The sequence below is a fragment of the Aulonocara sp. 'chitande type north' Nkhata Bay genome, unplaced genomic scaffold (genome assembly GCF_057382095.1).
Source record: "Aulonocara sp. 'chitande type north' Nkhata Bay isolate Kocher_YH1m ecotype deep benthic unplaced genomic scaffold, A_spYH_male_GT1.1 unmapped_scaffold_14, whole genome shotgun sequence".
Taxonomy (NCBI): Eukaryota; Metazoa; Chordata; class Actinopteri; order Cichliformes; family Cichlidae; genus Aulonocara; species Aulonocara sp. 'chitande type north' Nkhata Bay.
The window spans coordinates 94,034-113,680 of NW_028234346.1; the positions used below are offsets into that span (position 1 = coordinate 94,034).

At 40.1% G+C, this 19,647-nt stretch overlaps 1 protein-coding gene and 1 pseudogene across 1 annotated transcript; one reads left to right on the forward strand and one right to left on the reverse strand.

The window, feature by feature from the left end:
* Window positions 1-305: 305 nt before the first annotated feature.
* LOC147300712 (low-density lipoprotein receptor-related protein 11-like) lies at window positions 306-2,580 on the reverse strand (annotated as a pseudogene).
* Window positions 2,581-3,526: 946 nt separating this feature from the next.
* On the forward strand, window positions 3,527-6,990 carry LOC147300713 (multifunctional protein CAD-like). Its single transcript, XM_086284882.1, has 6 exons — window positions 3,527-3,577; window positions 4,095-4,328; window positions 4,420-4,641; window positions 4,734-4,922; window positions 5,453-5,971; window positions 6,493-6,990. The coding sequence occupies exons 1-5, from the start codon at window positions 3,527-3,529 to the stop codon at window positions 5,606-5,608; spliced, it is 852 nt and encodes a 283-aa protein (XP_086141008.1). The 3' UTR covers window positions 5,609-5,971; window positions 6,493-6,990.
* Window positions 6,991-19,647: the final 12,657 nt, after the last annotated feature.

Sequence of the window (19,647 nt, forward strand, 5' to 3'; positions counted from 1 at the left end):
AATTATTAATTAATTCGATTTTTGATGGAAACGGAAACAAGCAAAATACGCACTTACTTTGACAGTTAATGATAATTATACTACTGTTTAACACCGCGTGTTTCCGTTTGAGTTAATCTAATTATGGTTCTGTGAAATAACACTCAGTGATTTTCAGAGTTCAGTCAGACTGATCTCAGAGTTATGTCCGTGATCACCACTGTATGAAAGCTTTAGTCACATTTAAGGGCAATATCACCAAAATACAGTAAAAGATCTCCTCCTTGAATGTTTCAGATAAAATGGAAAACAGACTCATGCAGTAAATATTCTTTTATTGGAGAGAAAACTGTGCAGTATAATTTACTCGAGATGTTGAAGATATGAGAGCATTAAACAGGCTGATGTTTGGAAGAGGCTCTGACAGGAGAGAGATGATACAGAAACATGGCATCCTTATAAAATACTGACACACTTTATGAACGGACAACTTTTCACAGCTCTTTGAACATTTAAATGAGCTGCATACTTTCCCCACTGAAACCAGCACAATCCCTCTGTGATGGAAACAATATTTGAACTAAATGTACTGTGGATAAATCAAAGCATTATCAAAGTTGTCCGTGGTTCCCTTATTTTTCCTTCTTTCCCTGTCAGATCCTGTCCTGCAGGATAAACATGACTGAGTGGTTCCCTGCATGCAGCTGTTACAGTTTGTGTTGGAGATACTTCTGCAAATACAGGAAGCAAATATCTAAAAACTGTTTTCAATGTTTTTACCAGTCTGTCAACTACAGAGAGCTGTCTGTTGTCCCCCTGTTCTCCTCTATATCTCTCAGCTGATGCTGGCTCACAGATCAGACGACAGATCATGAGCAGCAGCACGGCAGTGATGATTAGGCCAAGTGTCAGAGGAACTGGAAATGGTTTGGAGATGGGGGCGTCACTCACTGCTTGGCTCTGGTTGGCTTTAGGGGAAGCTATCTCAGTCTGCTTGGTGACTGGAGGAGCCACACTGGCAGGCCTGAAAGCTGGACTTTTTTGTATGCATTCACTGACACAGTCCAACTCCTGGAGGAAGTTGTTGTGGTTTCCCTGGCAGCCTCCATACAGGAAGTGTTTGCACTCTCCCACATTTTGGTCGTAGTACCACCGTGGGAAGGTGCCTTTACAGGGTCCCACAACTGGAGCAGCAGCACATGGGTCTTGACTGACTGAAGCTTCCTGCTCACTGGCACTCTGAGAAGGAGCCGCCTTGCTTGTGTCTTGCGGTGTGATGGTCTTTCTGGCTCCAGTCGGGAGCATGGAGTCGTCTTCAGCTTTCTTTGTCTGAGCGACAGGCCGCTGAGGGCTGGGCAGGTCCACAGCGTGGGTCACTGACTTTCGGCTGCCATCGAAGTTTGGGCAGAAGTCTTCGTCTGAGCGGTCTGGACAGTGCTGCTTCCCATCGCAGGCATAGGTGATGTCAATACAGCAACCGTCATCACACTTAAATTGGTAGTTTGAGCAGTGACCGGTACATACTTCTGCTTGGTGTTTTGGAGCCAGTACGGTGACAGAGATGTTATCGGAGCTCTTCTGTCCCGCCGTGTCAGTGACTGTCATCTGAAACGTGTAGACTCCTTCCTGGAGGCCACTGATCTTCAGCAAACCTCTGGATGTGTTGACTTCATATTGATGGCTGTGTCTCCTTTAATCAGACTCCACTCATAGCGGCGGATCCCGTGGTCGTCCACGCTGTCACGGCCATCCAGCACAGCCCAATCTGTGGGCAGCTGGATAACCACATCCTGTCCAGCGTCACTGCGAGGAGGCTCATCCACGTCTGCATCATCCTCATCAGGAGCTTCTTCTCCGGGCCTCCGGGCTGAGTCGCTAGATGAAACAGGGAGGTGTCCCTGCGTTGTGTTGGGAGTCCGGCTGTATGTCGTGAAGCCTTTCTGAGCCGAGAAGGCGCACACATTCTTACTCCTGTAGGTGCAGTTAAACAGGTAGCAGCGGAGACTGTCCCCGGGCTGCCTTTGGTCCTCGTGAAGCACCGCAACTGTGCAGTGAGGCTGGGAGCAGCAGGCGTGCACACAGTCCTTCCTGGTGTACACCCTGTCCGGGGCCAGCAGGAAGGTGGCTCCTTGCTCGATGGAGTCCTTGGCCCGGATGATGCGATCCCCCGCGGCACTGAAGTCGCCCACGCAGGAGTCCATCACTTCACCTGTCCTGTAGGTCTGGTCCTGCTGCAGCTGTTTGCGGAATTCCTCCAAGAGCTCCTCCACCCCGGATATTTTGGATTTCAAGTCCGATATAGGCGAAGATCGAGCGTCGATGCTGCCAAAGGTGAGCAGCAGCAGCAGCCCTACACAGGCGAGCAGCAGCCGGGGATGCTGAAGCAGAGCCATGTTGTTGATCACACAGTCAGACGGCGTCTCCCTCTGCCTCCGGCTGGCCTCCCGCTCATGAAACTCCTTCCCGGCACAGACGGCCTTCCTACATTAAATATATCCCTGTTAATATCGTTTAACGCCACTGCTAGGCTGAACAACCAGCTGTAACCGTAGAGCCGCGGAGCTTACAGTTCGTCCTTCGACTGTGCTTGAAATCTGCTGTTGTCATGGTGAGGGGGAGTTTGTTAATTGGGTTTTTTCCGGCCAGTACAGAGGCACTTAAGGCACCAGAACCAGTCACTTCTAGAGTGAATCACCACTGGACTCCATCTTTCACAGACTGTTACCTGAACAGAGGCTTTGTGTTGTGTACGATGCCCTCGTTGGTGTGGTCGTTAGCATTTGTGAAGAGCACGTCCCAGTCTTTGGGCAAAGTGTCAGGGTTGACAGCGAAGCCGTGATTCTGACTGGTGATGAAGCAGCGCTCTGTCCCATTATGGATGCACGGTTGGTTGTGTCCACGGTTACCGTACCTGAGAAACAAGAGGAAATAACACACTAATTAAAAGATGGATAAAAGACATTTCCCACGGTTAACAAAATCTATAATTATACATTTAGCTTAACCAAGGTGCCCTCTAATGAGGCATTATTATAGCAGAAGCTTTAATTGTCACGGCTGCCGAGGCGAGCCGCGTGGAGTTGGAAGAAGGACCCAAGATGCAGGCAGTGGATGAGATACCGGTGGTTTTATTTACAGAGGTGTAGTGGCAAACAAACAGTGGGGCATAACAAATAACTAAATAAACAAGTTAAATCTCCTTGATTACTGACGAGAGTCAGCTGCACAAAAGGGAAAGGTGGCACCTCAGGCAGAAGAGGTAGTGTGACACGCCCACACAGGCACCTTCAGGAGGAGGCCCTGCTAGGGCCGTAACACCCACCAAAGAACACAGAGCAGTTCTGTACAGGTGTGTTTGTAGCTTTGGTGACTGTTGAAGGTAGTTCAGTCTTCTTTTGTGTCTGTATTGTAGGAATTGGGACAGTGGGTTCTAGGACAACCTTTATTTTTATTTCTTTACTGTGGATAAGATACTTTTACGTGGTCCATCACTTTGTTTGGTTGAACACTTGAATGCAGCACAAGTGTTTAAAAGCAAAGGCAAAACATGAGCTTTGTGTTGCAGCCCTTAAATCCGCGGCTCCATGGAAGTCATCATGTAAGATAAAGGGTGGTGCTGGTGGACTAAAGAGAGCTCGTTGCTCCACTCTGGTTTTTATATAGATGCAATATAGAGACAACAGCCAGTAATTAGTAAGAGAGGAAAAATAAGAGTGCGGATTAATAATGATAATGAAAAGAAACAAGTTTGAGGACAAATATTCCCTCAGATTTTTACCTTCTTTGCCCAGGTTTATTTAATGTAGTTTATGTTATTTTATTTTTAAATTTCAGTGTTCATAATACGTTTCTGTAAAAATGTGCTGGCTCAAAGATATAAAAATCCCTGCTCAGCTTTCTACCTGCATCCATCATATGGCAGTATAGAGTGGAAACGAAGAGGCTAAAAGGCTTTTACAGTAAAAAATCAAAGATCACTTAAGCTGCTTTTAGTTCAGTTGCAGACTTCCAAATGTCTTGGACGGGATGAAATTCCCAGTGTGAAATCCACAGAGCTGTTTGTCTCATTTTCATGTGTTGTGAGTGCTTCGTGTCATTACATCTTGTTGTTACAGGTGATAAAAAATGAGCGCCCGGACGGCGTCTTGCTGACTTTTGGAGGTCAGACTGCTCTGAACTGCGGTGTAGAGCTGACCAAGCTGGGCGTTCTGGAGAAATATAAAGTGCAGGTTCTGGGAACTCCTGTTTCCTCCATTGAGATGACCGAAGACAGAAAAATCTTTGTGGAGAAAATGGAAGAGATCAATGAGCATGTAGCTCCCAGTGAAGCAGCTCTGTCGGTGGAACAGGTGAGGAGACGTGTTCGCTTATAAATTAATAGCTTCTGGATTGTTTTTTGCCCCAGTGAAGTCTAAATTTATCTGATTAACTCTGCTGTAGGCGGTGGCAGCTGCTGAGCGTCTTGGCTACCCCGTCTTGGTTCGTTCAGCGTTCGCTCTCGGAGGCCTCGGCTCCGGTTTTGCCAACAACAGAGAGGAGCTGACCTCTCTGGTAACGGCAGCATTCGCTCACACCTCTCAGGTGCTGGTGGATAAATCCCTGAAAGGCTGGAAGGAGATCGAGTACGAGGTGGTCCGGGACGCCTATGACAACTGTGTGACTGTGAGTAAAAGGAGACCAGAGAACAAACGGTTTATACTCACTAAAAAAAAACTGAGGGCGATTTAAAGTGGCTGTTGTTTCCTCTTGTTTAGGTGTGTAATATGGAGAACATCGACCCACTGGGTATCCACACTGGGGAATCCATTGTAGTGGCTCCCAGTCAGACGCTTAATGACCGCGAGTACAACATGCTGAGAAACACGGCCATTAAAGTCATCAGACATCTCGGCATCGTGGGAGAGTGTAACATCCAGTACGCTCTTAACCCCGAATCTGAACAGGTAAGCATATATGTGAAGACCTGGGTGATGAAAAGCACAAATAGGACTGTGTTCACCTATAAAGTGGATCTGTTTTGCATTTCCTTATTTTAAAGCCAGTGACATGCTGTAATGAATAGTACAGAAAGTGTAGGTATATTGAAATAAGCATGGGTGGTAACATGACTTGAAGTATATACAGTTTATATGGCTATAGGATGTACAGAGTGTGCGGCTGGATCTGCAGATAATGTAACAGCCAGGTATGTCAACGGCTTACATTTACTGTTTTGGCTCCATAACAAGGTTGTAAAAAGCCTTTGCTATGTAAATCCTAGTTCAATAAGTTTTAAAAGAAAATTGTTTTAGGTATCAATGTGACCAAGTTCATTTCATACAAACCAGGAATAGATTTGTATGAATAGGCTTTATGTATCAGAACAGGCCTTTAAACAGGTCTTGTGTGCATGGGGAGCTGGTATTCCTGCTCCTGGTCTAATTCCCGTAATGTCTGTGATTGAATTGTATCTTCTATGTATAATGTGTTGCAGTACTACATCATTGAGGTGAATGCCCGCCTGTCAGGGAGCTCTGCTCTGGCCAGTAAAGCGACTGGTTATCCTTTGGCCTACGTAGCAGCTAAACTTGGTCTGGGGATCCCGCTGCCACAGCTCAAGTACGTCTCTCAGCTTAAGAACGGCGGATAATGATCTAGCTAGCCGGCTAGCGCCGCTTCACTCAAAAGCACCCAGGCTTGGCTTTCAGTGAGGCGTCTCTAACTCCTTTCACCCCCGATCGCTCCGCAAACAGTCTTTGTATTAGCTGGACTTATTTTTCGTTTATATGGGCCGATGATGCTGGTCGATGTGGAAAAAATAACTGAGTTGTTCATATACCGGTGGCTAGCTAGCTCTGCGTTAGCCACCGGTGTATGTCTCTTCCCCTCGTATGCGGGGAAAGAAACATGCGAGGCGGCCACCGATCGACCGGTGGTGGCTAACGCGGAGCTCAATCGTGGATAAGGGAAACCCAATGCAGGAGAAGCAGGCGGCTGGTGAACTGAATTTCAGGTAAGACGTTATTAACTGCACTATATTTGGGTCAGATATAAACCGAGTTTCCATACAGCTGTGCGCGCTAAGTTACTGATGTTGAACTTTATGACAGCCTCCCCTATTTTCAGGCGAGAATGTAGGGGTGTAAACTTCAAATATCTGCTTGTTTTATCAAGAAGTCCCATATTTTATCAAGAAGTCCCATATCTCTCACGATGTTACTGCTAGCGCCGCATGGCAGCTAGCCGGCTAGCTGGCTAGGGCGGCTTGGCTGACACCCAGGTCGGGTTGGCTGACACCCAGGCCCGCTCACGCTCTCGTGTCACCCCTAGTCTTTCGTGATGACTCTTGGTGGGCTGCTGGACTTATTTTTCATTTATATGGGCTGGTGATTCGGTATGAGTGTCCGGTGAACTGAATGTCAGGTAAGACGTTATGTATATTTAAGGTAGTGACTGGAATAAGTCACAAGGTGTCGCTGTTGAGCTGCATATATGTTGTATATTTTAGCAATTTTGACCATTTGTCCTCTGCAGGACACCGTAGTTCAGATTTCTCGTTCGCGTGGGCGCCATCTTGGTTCAGTGTTTACTGTGATGTGCAAAGGTAAGCACTGTCAGTGGCGAACTGCATTGGTTTTGTTTAAAAATAAGTGTTCCACTGTGTAAAATAGCGGTTTGTCATTTAAGCCGAGCATATATTTTGTTTATTGAGAGGTTCATGTATTGTCTGATGAGAGTATGAGACAAAGATATACTTTTCTTTCTTACTTTCATATAAAATATTTAGCTTTTATTAAATAGTTATCTGAATCTTACAACCAAAGTTTGTATAATAATACACAAGATTGGCTGTAGACCATTGTTAATCATTCAGAACACTGTGTAAAAATAACAAAAAAAACCCAAGTGAATGAAAAGTGCATAAATATTTATTTTACGTGTTTGATGTGTGTGGCAGGGCGTGGTCTGCAGTGCCGCTGCAGGGGAGGTGGACCCACCTCAGCGGCATCTGCAATCACGCCTCTCAGGTCTGTGCTCTCTCTGCTTTTTTTTTTTTTTTTTTTTTGTATGTGTCGGGCTGTGAGATGAAAAGCTACAGCCGGCTGTATGGGTACAGCAACTATGTGTGAAAAGTGGTCCATAACGTAATGCTTCAAAGTGTGTTCATGCAAACATTGTCGGGTCTGCTTATGAACCTCTGCGCACAGTGTCTACAAATTGGGGCTGTACGAAGTCACCTCATCTTTACACAAAACTGTAAGCTGTCATCTGTGAGGCTCGAGCGGTGTTTGGTTTTACCATAGTTCATGGTGGAGAATGGCTGCTCCACTGAGTTTTGCTCTCTGTAGCCGTTTGAATGGCAACCTATACTGATTAGCGGCGGCTTTCTAGTTAATTTTATGACTTTAGACTTGACTTGAAAAAAATGTTCTAAGACTTGTGACTTGAGGATAAAGACTTGAGACTTGCAAAACAATGACTTGGTCCCACCTCTGTTTACTTGTTGGTGCCTTGCTAGAGGAGCCTGGGCCCGGTGGCGCGGCGTCTGCAGGAAGAGCCTGGGCCCGGTGGCGCGGCGTCTGCAGGAAGAGCCTGGGCCCGGTGGCGCGGCGTCTGCAGGAAGAGCCTGGGCCCGGTGGCGCGGCGGCTGCAGGAAGAGCCTGGGCCCGGTGGCGCGGCGGCTATCAGCTGGCAGAAACTGTTAACCGCTCGCAGGGCAGGTGAAATGGACTATCCTTGCATGAAACAAGTGAGTCTGATGCCTTTTTCCCCAGCCATCTGACTGTTATTGTTTTGTGTAATATTTAGCTGTCATAGTAAATCTAATCAGGGACTTTTCTTTTAATGATTGTAAGTATTTATTTTATTACAGATTGAGGTATGAAGAATCCATATGTTTGTACCAACATGTAATAGCAATGTCATTTACCAAAATGTTTAGAATTATAGGTGGTCCAAAAGATTGACTCTGTTCATCTGGATTTAACATGCATATTATATAGAGATTGAAAATGTGACGTCATTCACGGGTAGAACCGCAAAGGATTCTGGGAACTCGTGGCAAGCGGTACTAGCGCACGCAGGCTTTCAATTAAAATCAGTTATACAGCGATAAAAAGAAACACAAAAATGTCAAGAAGCTGTTGTATTATTAACTGCAATAGCCGGTCGCATGACAGCCACGGGAAGCCGACGGGTAAAGAGATCGGTTGTTATTGGATTACGTCGTTGAAGAGAAATTAACTAGCATCTAACTAGCAAATGTTGTCCAGGCTACATTGGTGATACAGTTGTTTTTTTTTTTTTTTTTAATGTGTATGATATTTTTGTCATGCGATTTTAAAGCTGGTCCTACAACCGCATCCAAGAATAACATGCAGCTTATCTCAGAACTGTCGGTGAAAATAATTCTTGGAGCTAGGTTTTTTTTTGTTTTTTTTAAAATGACATCAGAAACAGCAGTATGCGACATTACGTGATGGCAGAGCTTCAGTTCATCCTTTGTCATTTTTTTTTTTTTTTTTTTTTTTTTAATATTAATCTTGGAGCTAGGTTTAATTGAGCTGCATTTTAAAGAGGTGCAATTTCACAATTTGTGTATATTTTCTACGTTCACTATTTTGTCATGTGTTGAGAAAAACACAGATTTAAAAATTACATGGTCTAATATTTACATTTAGCATATAACTGCAACATGCTTTTTTTTCGTTTTTTTTTTTTTTTTTTTTTTTAAAGACTGGAAAGGACTTGAAGTTCAAAATTTCAGACTTGTGACGTTACTTGGACTTTTACACCAGTGACTTGAGACTCGACTCTGACTTGCCTGACATGACTTGAGACTTACTTGAGACTTGACTTGAGACTTGCAAAACAATGACTTGGTCCCACCTCTGTTTACTTGTTGGTGCCTTGCTAGAGGATCCTGGGCCCGGTGGCGCGGCGGCTGCAGGAGCCTGGGCCTGGTGAAATGGACTATCCTTGCATGAAACAAGTGAGTCTGATGCCTTTTTCCCCAGCCATCTGACTGTTATTGTTTTGTGTAATATTTAGCTGTCATATAGTAAATCTAATCAGGGACTTTTCTTTTTATGATTGTAAGTATTTATTTTATTACAGTTACTATTTTGCATCATTTTGTTTTGTTTTTTTTTTGTTTTTAAAGCTTTTACAAAGCTTCATCATGCGCTTTCATGAGGTGACGTATCTGATAATGAGTTTTTTGGTGTTCTGATAATCTTAGTTTCTAAATGTGCCAAATGTAGTGTTTGTAATTCAATAAACTTTCATGGGAGAAAAAAAAAAAGAAGTGTTTCAGGAAACCATAATAAAAAGTATAAAATACTGAAATGCCTATTATGGATATATTTGATATCAAGAAGAAGACAGATGTGTCGGTCGCGACACATGTTTGTTTCATATCAAAATGTGAAGAGACAACATAAAAGCAACAGGTGTTACTGTATTCTATCAGAACTGGATCCAGCAGAAATGTATGAACCTGTTAATGTGTTTCTTTTGCTTTTTTTTTTTTTTTTTTTTTTTTTTTTTTTTTTTCAGAATGGCCTTAATGAAATTGACCAATAACCGGCCTGAGACGCCGTACTTCAGGCCCCCACCCATTCACATCCGGGTGTTAAAATCTTGCAACCAGCTAAAGGTGATTCAATTCAATTTTATTTATATAGCATCAAATCACAGACACACAGGAGGATCAGCTGGGATATCCAAGATGGAGGGGTCAAACCACTGTTAACCAAAAAAAATACGGTGGCAACAATCACTGACGGAGAGACAGTGGCAAAAATTACTTTGTTTGAAGAATTCTCATCCAAAGTCAAAGAGGGCATGTCTTATATGATGAGGGGACATGAGCTGAGGGGCCAAGCTCCCCTTATCTAATCAACATTACGGCGAGGACACAGTTTTTTAAAGCTCCTGCCTTTGCAGTCACAGAGGCCCTCATCACAAAGGCAGAGGAGCTTCTTAATCCACCTTCCCCAGCCAACACCACTGAAGATGAGCCCAACGTTTGGAGGGCTTATTATAGTGGAAGGGGAGGTTCTGGAGGTAAATATTTGTGGTTCCATCAGAACTGATATTGCTTTAGGTTTTCAAAGAAACCATTACTTTTTTGTCTTTAAAAGTAAAAATAATAATTTTTGTTGTTGTTGTCGTCAAACAAACACAAAATTGTGAGAACAAGATCAACCGCTATTATTTTGTAAATGGTTGTAGATTTATCATTAACAACAATAATAAAATAATAGATGTAGTAAGTCAAGAAAGAAGCACCTAGATGTACACACACAGATTTATGCAATCACAATAACTGACATTATATTTTAATTGAATTTTCAGTGTTCTGCAGTGAGGAAGGTTTTCGCAGGCAAACAACAGGTGCCTATACGAACGCTCCAGCTAAAGCAGGTAATGGTGCAACTAAAGTGTAGTATTGAAAATGGTGAAAATAGGCATATTTGAGATTTGTATTAGTTAATGAATAAATCTTTCATTCTGTCATGTTTGTGATTTCAGGATGGGCATACCATGACTGTCTCCTTGTGGAGGGAGGCATCAATTTACAATGTTCATGTGGGAGATCAGATAAAGGTCTCCCATGTCAAAGTAAACCACTCTGCCTATGGTGTACAGCTCCAGACGACCTCCTATACTAAGATTGAGGTATGAAGAATCCATATGTTTGTACCAACATGTAATAGCAATGTCATTTACCAAAATGTTTAGAATTATAGGTGGTCCAAAAGATTGACTCTGTTCATCTGGACGTAGCGTTTTCAGGTGGGAGAAACGTTTCGTCACTCATCCACGTGACTTCTTCAGTCTCAGCGGACTGCAGGTTTCTGAGGTCTTTGATCAGGGCCCATGACAATTTGTATATTATTGATCAATGAACTGACCTTCCAGCCTATTGTTCCTTCAGTGGCAAGACAAGGCAAGTTTATTTATATAGCACAATTCAACAACAAGGTGATTCAAAGTGCTTTACAGAGACATTAAAAAACAAAAACAATAAAAAGAGCATGATTTAAAATCGATTAAAAAAAACAAAACAAAAAACAGTAGATAAAATCAGTAGTTAAAATGTAAGTTTTGAAATTTAAGCTTAAAAGTGTGGATTTGGTGCTTTATTCAAAAGCAGCTGAGAACAGGTGAGTCTTCAACCTGGATTTAAATAAACTGAGTGTTTCAGCTGATCTGAGGCTTTCTGGGAGTTTGTTCCAGATATAAGGAGCATAAAAGCTGAATGCAGCTTCTCCGTGTCTGGTTCTGACTCTAGGAACTGATAAAAGACTGGATCCAGATGACCTGAGGGATCTGGAAGGTCTAAATTGAGATATAATCATAAATTTTTCACACTGATGAAAGATAAAAGGTTGCTTTTAGTATTTAGATTTTTCCAGGCAGTATTTAAAATTCAAATGTGAAATGCACATCCCTAGTATTTCCCTTTGCTTAAACAAAAGGTCCATCTATCCCTCAGCCGGCACCCGCCACAGTACAAGTGTCCTTGCTGTTTTGATAACTGGATCCTGAAGGGTTAACATGTCAACGGCAATTCTTTACTGCGTGTCACCAAGAGATTAATGTCAGTTGTTCCTGAACAGGCGCCCGGCCCCTCGTCGAAACCAGCAGTGACCTTGGACGCTCCGCAGTGAATGTGAAATGACTCCAATCAATGACAACAATGGGAACAGAAGAGCACGTTTTAATTTCACTTCATCAAAACAAAGAGGCACTCCCAATAACGCTGTTACAGTCCTGCAGCCTAACTGAAGAATTCAAACTGAGTGGCATGGTTCAGGGTTTTGTTTCTTTCTTTCTTTGGGATAATGACACTAAAAAGCTGAAATGGTTTGAAATCTCATTGTGTACTTTCCGTTCTCTGTTCCCAATCCCCCAGAAGACCTTAGAGCATTTGTTTTGTATCATTTCAGTTCTAAATTATCAGACATGGTGCCAACTCACAAAGTGCAGCAGGAGAATTGTATTATAATTTTGCATGTATCTGCTCAGTGATGCAAAAGAGAGAATGCCTTTCAAGTGGTTGAGCATTACCACAATAAAATGATTCATGGCAGAGTCTGTAACTGCTCACAGTTATAGAAATAGACACCTGGTTTTACTGACTTCTCTACCTTAGTACCACAAAGTGCAATTGTTCAGTTCAGTTCATTTTTATTTCAAACATTTCAAACATGTGCCTTCACAATCATTACAAAATATCATTCCCTTATTTGTTTGAAAAGGAGTAGGCTGAAGTATTTACTTATTTGTCCCTACCCCCTCAAGTTTTACCTCTCATTCATTTAATTTTCTTTTGTCTTAAATTAAACAAACAACATATGAAACATGAAGTAAAACAAAACATAACATACATAAATCAAAAACAAGAAATTAGCAAGCCCCACCACAGTATAGTTTCTTTCATATGAAAAATACAGAATGTGTATATTTGCAGATACACAAGTTATGGAAAAACAACAAACCAAAAAAAAAAAAAAAACCCCAAAAAAGAACCGCAACACCATTGCCAGCAACATTACCGTCCTGGGTTAACCCCGTTTTCTTCATTCTTATACTTATTTAAAATTAGGTTTTTATATTTTACTTTAAACTGTTTTATGTTTTGACTGTCTTTTATTTCTTCTGTTAGACTGTTCCATAATTTAACTCCTGCAATTGAGATTGACATAGTTCTTAAAGTTGTTCTAGCACTTTGTATTTTTAAATTCCATTTCCCTCTTAAGTTATACCCACCTTCTCTTTCTATGAACAATTTACAGATTTCTTTGGGAAGCAATTTATTTCTTACTTTATACATTATTTGCGCTGTTTTAAGCTTCACTAAGTCTTGGAATTTAATAGCTTGCATTTTGACAAAGAGTGCATTTGTATGGTCCCTGTACCCTACATTATTTATTAATCTAATGGCTCTTTTCTGTATTATAGTTATTGTTTGTGTGTTACTTTTGTATGTGTTTCCCCAGACCTCTACACAGTAGCTCATATATGGCAGTAGTAAAGCACAGTATAAAATGTGCAGTGCTTTCTGATCCAACATATGCTTTGCTTTCCCCAGGACGGCAATGCCCCGTGCCAATTTCCCCCGAACATAAGTAATGTGTGGCTTCCAACAGAGCTTGTGGTCAATGATCACCCCAAGAAATTTTATTTCATTTACTCTTTACATTGTCAACACATATTTCTACTTCGATGTTTTTCTTTTTGGTTTCCAAACAACATAAATTTGGTTTTATCTAGATTCAATGATAATTTATTTATATCAAACCACTTCTTTAATATTGTTAATTCCTGTGTGATCATTTCCAAAACCTGTGGCAATTCCCCTCCTGAACACAGTATATTTGTGTCATCTGCAAATATTACAAACTTTAAAATCTCCGATACTCTGCAGATATCATTTAAGTACATAATAAACATTTTTGGACCCAGTACTGAACCTTGAGGTACTCCACAAGCTATATCCATCAAATTAGATTTATATTCATTTATTTGTACATATTGTTGCCTATTCCCTACATAGCTTTTTAACCATTCCAAAACCACTCCCCTAAACCCGTACTTTTCCAGTTTTTTTAATAGAATTTCATGATTAACAGTATCAAACGCCTTCTTTAGATCTAAGAAAACTCCGAGCGCATACCTCTTACTATCCATACATTCCGTTATCTTTTCCATTAAATCTATCAGTGCCAAAGCTGTTGATCTGTTGCTTCTGAACCCATACTGACTATCTGTCATTAATTCATATTTTTCCACAAAACTCAAATCTTTTTATGAAGAGTTTTTCCAGTATCTTAGAGAACTGGGAGAGTATTGACACTGGTCTATAGTTTGTAAAATGATGTCTTTCACTGGTTTTGTAAATGGGAATAACTTTAGCAACTTTCATTTTTTGTGGAAAAACTCCTTTTTGAAACGACAAGTTGAATATATATTTTAATGGTTTTACGATACCATCAATAACTGTCTTTAGCGTTACCATATCAATATCATTCCAGTCTGTACTGGTTTTGTTCTTAAGTCCTCTAACTATGTCATAAATCTCTTTCTCTTCCACTGCTCTTAAAAACATTGAGCTACTATTCCTTTCAATATTTTCACCAGTGTCCCTTTCTATTCCATCAACCTTTATTTCTTCTGCCAGTTTTGGCCCTATGTTTATGAAGAATTCATTAAAGCCATTTACTATCTCTTCCATGTTATTAATACTTCTTGTCCCTTCTATAAAGTACCCAGGGTAATCATTATTCCTTGATTCATTTTTGATTATTCTGTTTAATACATTCCATATATCTCTTGTGTTATCTTTATTGTGTTCTAACCTTTTAATGTAATACTCTCTTTTACAGGATCTCATTATATTAGTTAATTTATTTTTGTAAGTTTTATACTTCATTTCAGTTTCTATTGTTCTCTTTTTTATGAATTCTCGATATAGGGTATTCTTTTTTTTTTGCTGGCATTTTGTAGTCCTTTTGTCATCCATGGTCTTCCTGCATAGTTGTGTTTCCTATTGATTTCAATTACTGGGCAGTTTTTATCAAGTAATGTGTTAAATGTTCTTAAAAATCCTTCGTAAGCTTTATTAACTTCTGTTTGTTCATATACAATATTCCAATCTTGCTTTAAAAGTTCATTTCTAAGACAATTTAAGGTCTTCTCTGTTCTTATTCTTTTGTAAATAATCTTATGTCCATCGTTATTCACTTTATAATGGCAATTATAAGATGCAAAGACTGGTAAATGGTCACTTATATCATTGATTAACAGCCCACTTTTTATCTTTCCTTCTATTATATTTGTAAATATATTATCTAATAGAGTTGCACAATGAGATGTTATTCTGGTCGGTCTTGTTATCAGTGGAAATAAACCGATGCTGTACATGGAATCAATAAATTCTTCTGTACTCTTATTATGATTTGGATTCAATAAGTCAATATTAAAGTCCCCACAAATAAACATTATTTTCTGATTTATATTTGTAAATAAGTCCTCCATATTATCCTTAAATATCTCAATCTTAGATCCTGGTGTTCTGGTGTACAACTGACAATTAGGTTTTTCCTTTTTTCTATACTTATTTCCACTGATAAACATTCCATCACTCCATCAATAACAGTTGTCATTCTTCCCATTCTTTTGTACTTTAGGTTTTTATCAATGTAAAGTGCCACCCCACCTCCTTTCTTGTTGATCCTGTCTACATGAAGGAATTCATATCCATTTATTTTAAAGTCTTCTTCTTTTCCAGGAGTTATCCAGGTCTCCGATATGGCTATCACATTGAATGGCTGTTCAAACTGTGTTATGTAGTCTTTGATGGATTGAAAGTTTGCATATAAGCTTCGACTATTAAAGTGAACCATTGTTATACCCTGTTCTACCTTGAATTCCTTTTTAAGTTGCTCATTTGTATAATAATTGCATTCATTTGTCTTATTGTTAAAGAAATTACAATCAGGATCTATGTTGCTGTCATACATCAATGTCTTATTTTCAATATCTATATGAGTTGTTAGTTGAAAATTGTCAGACATCTGCGTTGGTCGTGCACTTGGACGGTCCCATCATATTTAGCACTGCTTTGCATTTATCAGTTATATTTTTCTAGTTCAGTCATCTCTTTGATGACTAGACACATACAAACTTCAAATCACGTACAAACCCTGAAGCACGTACAAACTCCAAAACACGTAAAAACTCAGAAGGACATAAAAACTCAAAACACGTACAAACCCTGAAGCACGTACATTTCCAAAACACGCACAAACTCCAAAACACGTACAAACCCCGAAGCACGTACAAACTCCAAAACACGTAAAAACTCAGAAACACATAAAAACTCAAAACACGTACAAAAGACAACAGAAGTGCTCCAGGATGCTGGGAGCAGTGTTGAACTTTTGTTACCTAGTGGCTACACAAGCCAGCAAGTACCAACGACCGTATTTGGTGTGTGGTAATAACAGGTAAATGAAAATTTTTTTATTTATTTGACTATATACGAATTCTTGTGTATAAATACACAAACAATACACATATGCTTTCATGCTTTCAATTGTTTAATTTAAGTGATCTAGGTAGCTCTGTTTTGGAAGAGTTTGTACGTGTTTTGTCTCTAGGGGCCACCGCATATATTTATATATAAACATTTATAAATAAAACCTTTTTTTTTTTTTTTACATTAGTAATTCCTTTTGTGCATAATTTTATATTATTGTTAATAACAAATTAATTAAAGCAACAAAACAACCTGAAGAGCCGGTTCGGAGCCAAAAGAGCCGGCTCTTTTTAGTGAGTTGAACCGAGAGAGCCGGTTCTCAAAAAAGAGCCGGAAATCCCATCACTACTGGACACCACCTGCATGAGGTGTTTTAGGCATGTCCTGGAGGTAGGAGGCCCCAGGGCAAACTGAGGGCTCGGTGGAGAGATTACATTTCACAGTTGGCTTGGAAATAATTCAGTTTTCCCCCAGATGAGCTGGAAGCAGTGGCTGGCAAAAGGCAAAAGTTTCTCTCCTTAGATTGACCAAACCCATGACCTTGAACCTGGATATATAGGACAGGGAGGATAAATAAAAGGATGTTACATTAAACCAGTGGTTCCCAAACCTTTTTTTTTTTTTTTTGTTAGACCCCTGTTTGTTTTACAAGAAAATCTTCGCAGCCCCCCGGCACAAACACATCCTCAAACCACACACAGCCATTTCAAACTCCACTGCAGTTTCTTTTACACCTCAAACCTTTAAAAAACCAAAAGCAAACAAATAAAAGTAAACTACAATAAATTACAGGTTGGAACAAAATAAACTAATACCATCTTTATTTTAAGTGTAGTTGTTTCATTCCCCCTTTGTAAGAATAATTTTTCAAAACATGCCTCTATGTGCAAAGTGGGTTTAAAAACATAAAACGTGATTTGGACAGGGGAAATGGGTTTTGGTTTAGACACAAATACATATGATTTTAAAAAAATCGTCTTGTGATCGCACATACTTCTTTTTGTGCCTCTAAAACATCCTTGTTTGTCTTTCCAGAACAGACATATGATGTCATAACTGTCGGAGCACCGGCCTCTCACTGCCAGGGTTTCTAAAAATGGCGTTCTGAGGAAGCTCATCCAGAAGTTTGAGGAAGCAAAGAAACAGTAAGTTGAGAGTAAAGTCGGGCGTCACATTAGGGCTGGGCGATATGGCCTAAAATCCATATCGCGGTATAATTTGAAGCACGTGCGGTAAAGATATATATCGCGAAATATTCTTTTCTTCTGTATAACATATTTTCCACACTATATGACACACTTAATTAATTTTCTCAAAAATCGAAAGTGTGCCTATGAATTCTGGTTGTGCTTATCTGACCTCGAACCGATTTTGGCGTGCAGAAATCTGTTAAAAAATGTTTTAGTACAACTTTGGTAAGCTGCACTGCTTGATGGATTGTCAGAGCATTACGGCTGCCGTAGTGAGGAGCTTCACGGAGTAATCTGGGTCCAAAACTCCGTGGGCTTCAGCTCCCAAAGTCAAACGAACACTGAGAGTTAAAAACGGTCTAAATTCTTTCATCTTTAATAAAAATATCAACCTTTCTGCTTTACCAGGTGTAACAATTAAGTTTAACATCCATGCATCAATGAAAACAGAATTTATTAAATTTAACGGAGTTACAAGTTAACAGGAAGTTAGCTTGCTAGTTTCCACCTAAACATTTCATACCATGTTCTGACTGAGAGATTTTTTAAACTAATTAAAACGTACAGCTCTGCTACCACTTCCAACATAAATTAAGACAGAAAACTAAACAGCAGTGGCGTTTGCAGGGTTACTGAAGTTGGACTACCTGGTATATAATGTTGTGCTACGTGATTGCTAGCGACACAGCTTTGTTAGCATAACATTAGCACAGTGAAGCTGGAGGATGAACGCCAGCTTCACTTTTTTCCACTTGATAAAAGTTAACGTGAGGGATTCTGGTGTTTAGGGACAAATGCAATCGCATAGCGATGACCTCTGCTCCTGTTTTGCGTTTTTATATTTTGCTTTATTCGTCTTGTGATTTGAATTTAAACAGTCGTTTTTGGTCATCTTGTTTCTTCAATTTCTGCATTAATACTTCAGTTCCCATTTTATGGCTTCCTCTTAATTTTGCTTTTGTTACTTTTCCAATCAGCGTAAATGAGGAGGAATGGTGAGTCCTTGCACTGCTTTGCTTGTTTTCATTTGACTGAACTAACTTCATTAGAGTTATTTGATATTGTATTTTGCACTATCCTACTGTATATTACTGTAATAGTAGTATTCTTATTATATATATGGTATATCTTATTCCTCTGTTCCTCTGTCTCTCTTGCTGCATTGAGCATGTGTATGACTAAAGAATTTCCCTCGGGATAAATAAAGTTCTTCTTATCTTATCCTTAAGATTTGTACAACAAAGTATTTTCAGTTTTAAGCTGGAAGAATGGGGTTTTGCACAGCTTATCATGTTAATGCAAGAAAAAAAGGGCACGTAGCGCATCGGTGATGTGTTCACTAATATAGAACTAAAATGTGTGTTAGCTTAAAATGAGCAAATCCTTTGTCACAAAGTTGTATATGAATACTGCTCATTGTATAAATTCAGTCATTTTAAAGTCTATCAAAAACATGTTTCTGTGCTTGGAAAGTCAAATCCTGACAATATTAATGAGACGTTTCTAAAATTCTTCTACACAGATGGTCTGAATTTGTGAAGCGAGTGGTATCGCTCTCCGTCCCCGGCATTTATCGAAGTCGGCTCCTCGTTGTTTTTTCTAAGCCACGATTAGGCTCATTGAGAGCAGGCATGTGCATGCAGACAGTGTTTGTTTTTACATCTGGTGGGTAACGTCCCTCCCTATATTTTTGGAACAGTACCTCTGAAGCTTGATTTAGATTTCTGCAGGAAATTTACGTTCTAACTTCAGATGTAACACCTCTTAACACTAAACCGGTCCATTCCACGCTAGTGATGTGCGATACCACTGATTTCCTTTCCGATCCGATACCAAGTAATATTCAGGGTGGTATCGACAATACTGATCCGATACCGATACTTTATACAAAAACGTATTTTATTTATTGTATCTCAAATTATAGCGTCATAATAATTTACAGGACATCAGATTACTTGTTCTTATCACTTAATAATGCAGAGTTCATCATATAGAAATAAAAAAAACTGAAGTTGTGCGCTATTTGAACACCTTGCCTGCCTGCAGCACTAAAGGACTCCATGAGAGACGTCTGTCTCGCCCTAGCAGCACCTGTCCCTCTCATCCTCTTCAGTTCGTCTTAACATACACTCCTCATATTCTGTGATATGATTTACTCTGAGGTGTTTGACAAGGTTAGTGATGTTGCCACAACCATACATGCCAACCCTCCCGATTTTTCCGGGAGAATCCCGGAGCCACCATTCTCCCGAATTTCCACCTGGACAACAAAATTGAAAAACCATATTGCAGCCAATTCCAGTTTCCAACAATGGCGGCAGCTACTTAGTTTTAATATTACTCTTATTTCTCTTTCTGGGTCGCAAAAAAACAAACAACTTTTAACATGTTTTCAGGTGAGAATGTAGCTGTGTAAACTTCAAATATCTGAGCCGATCGACACATCGT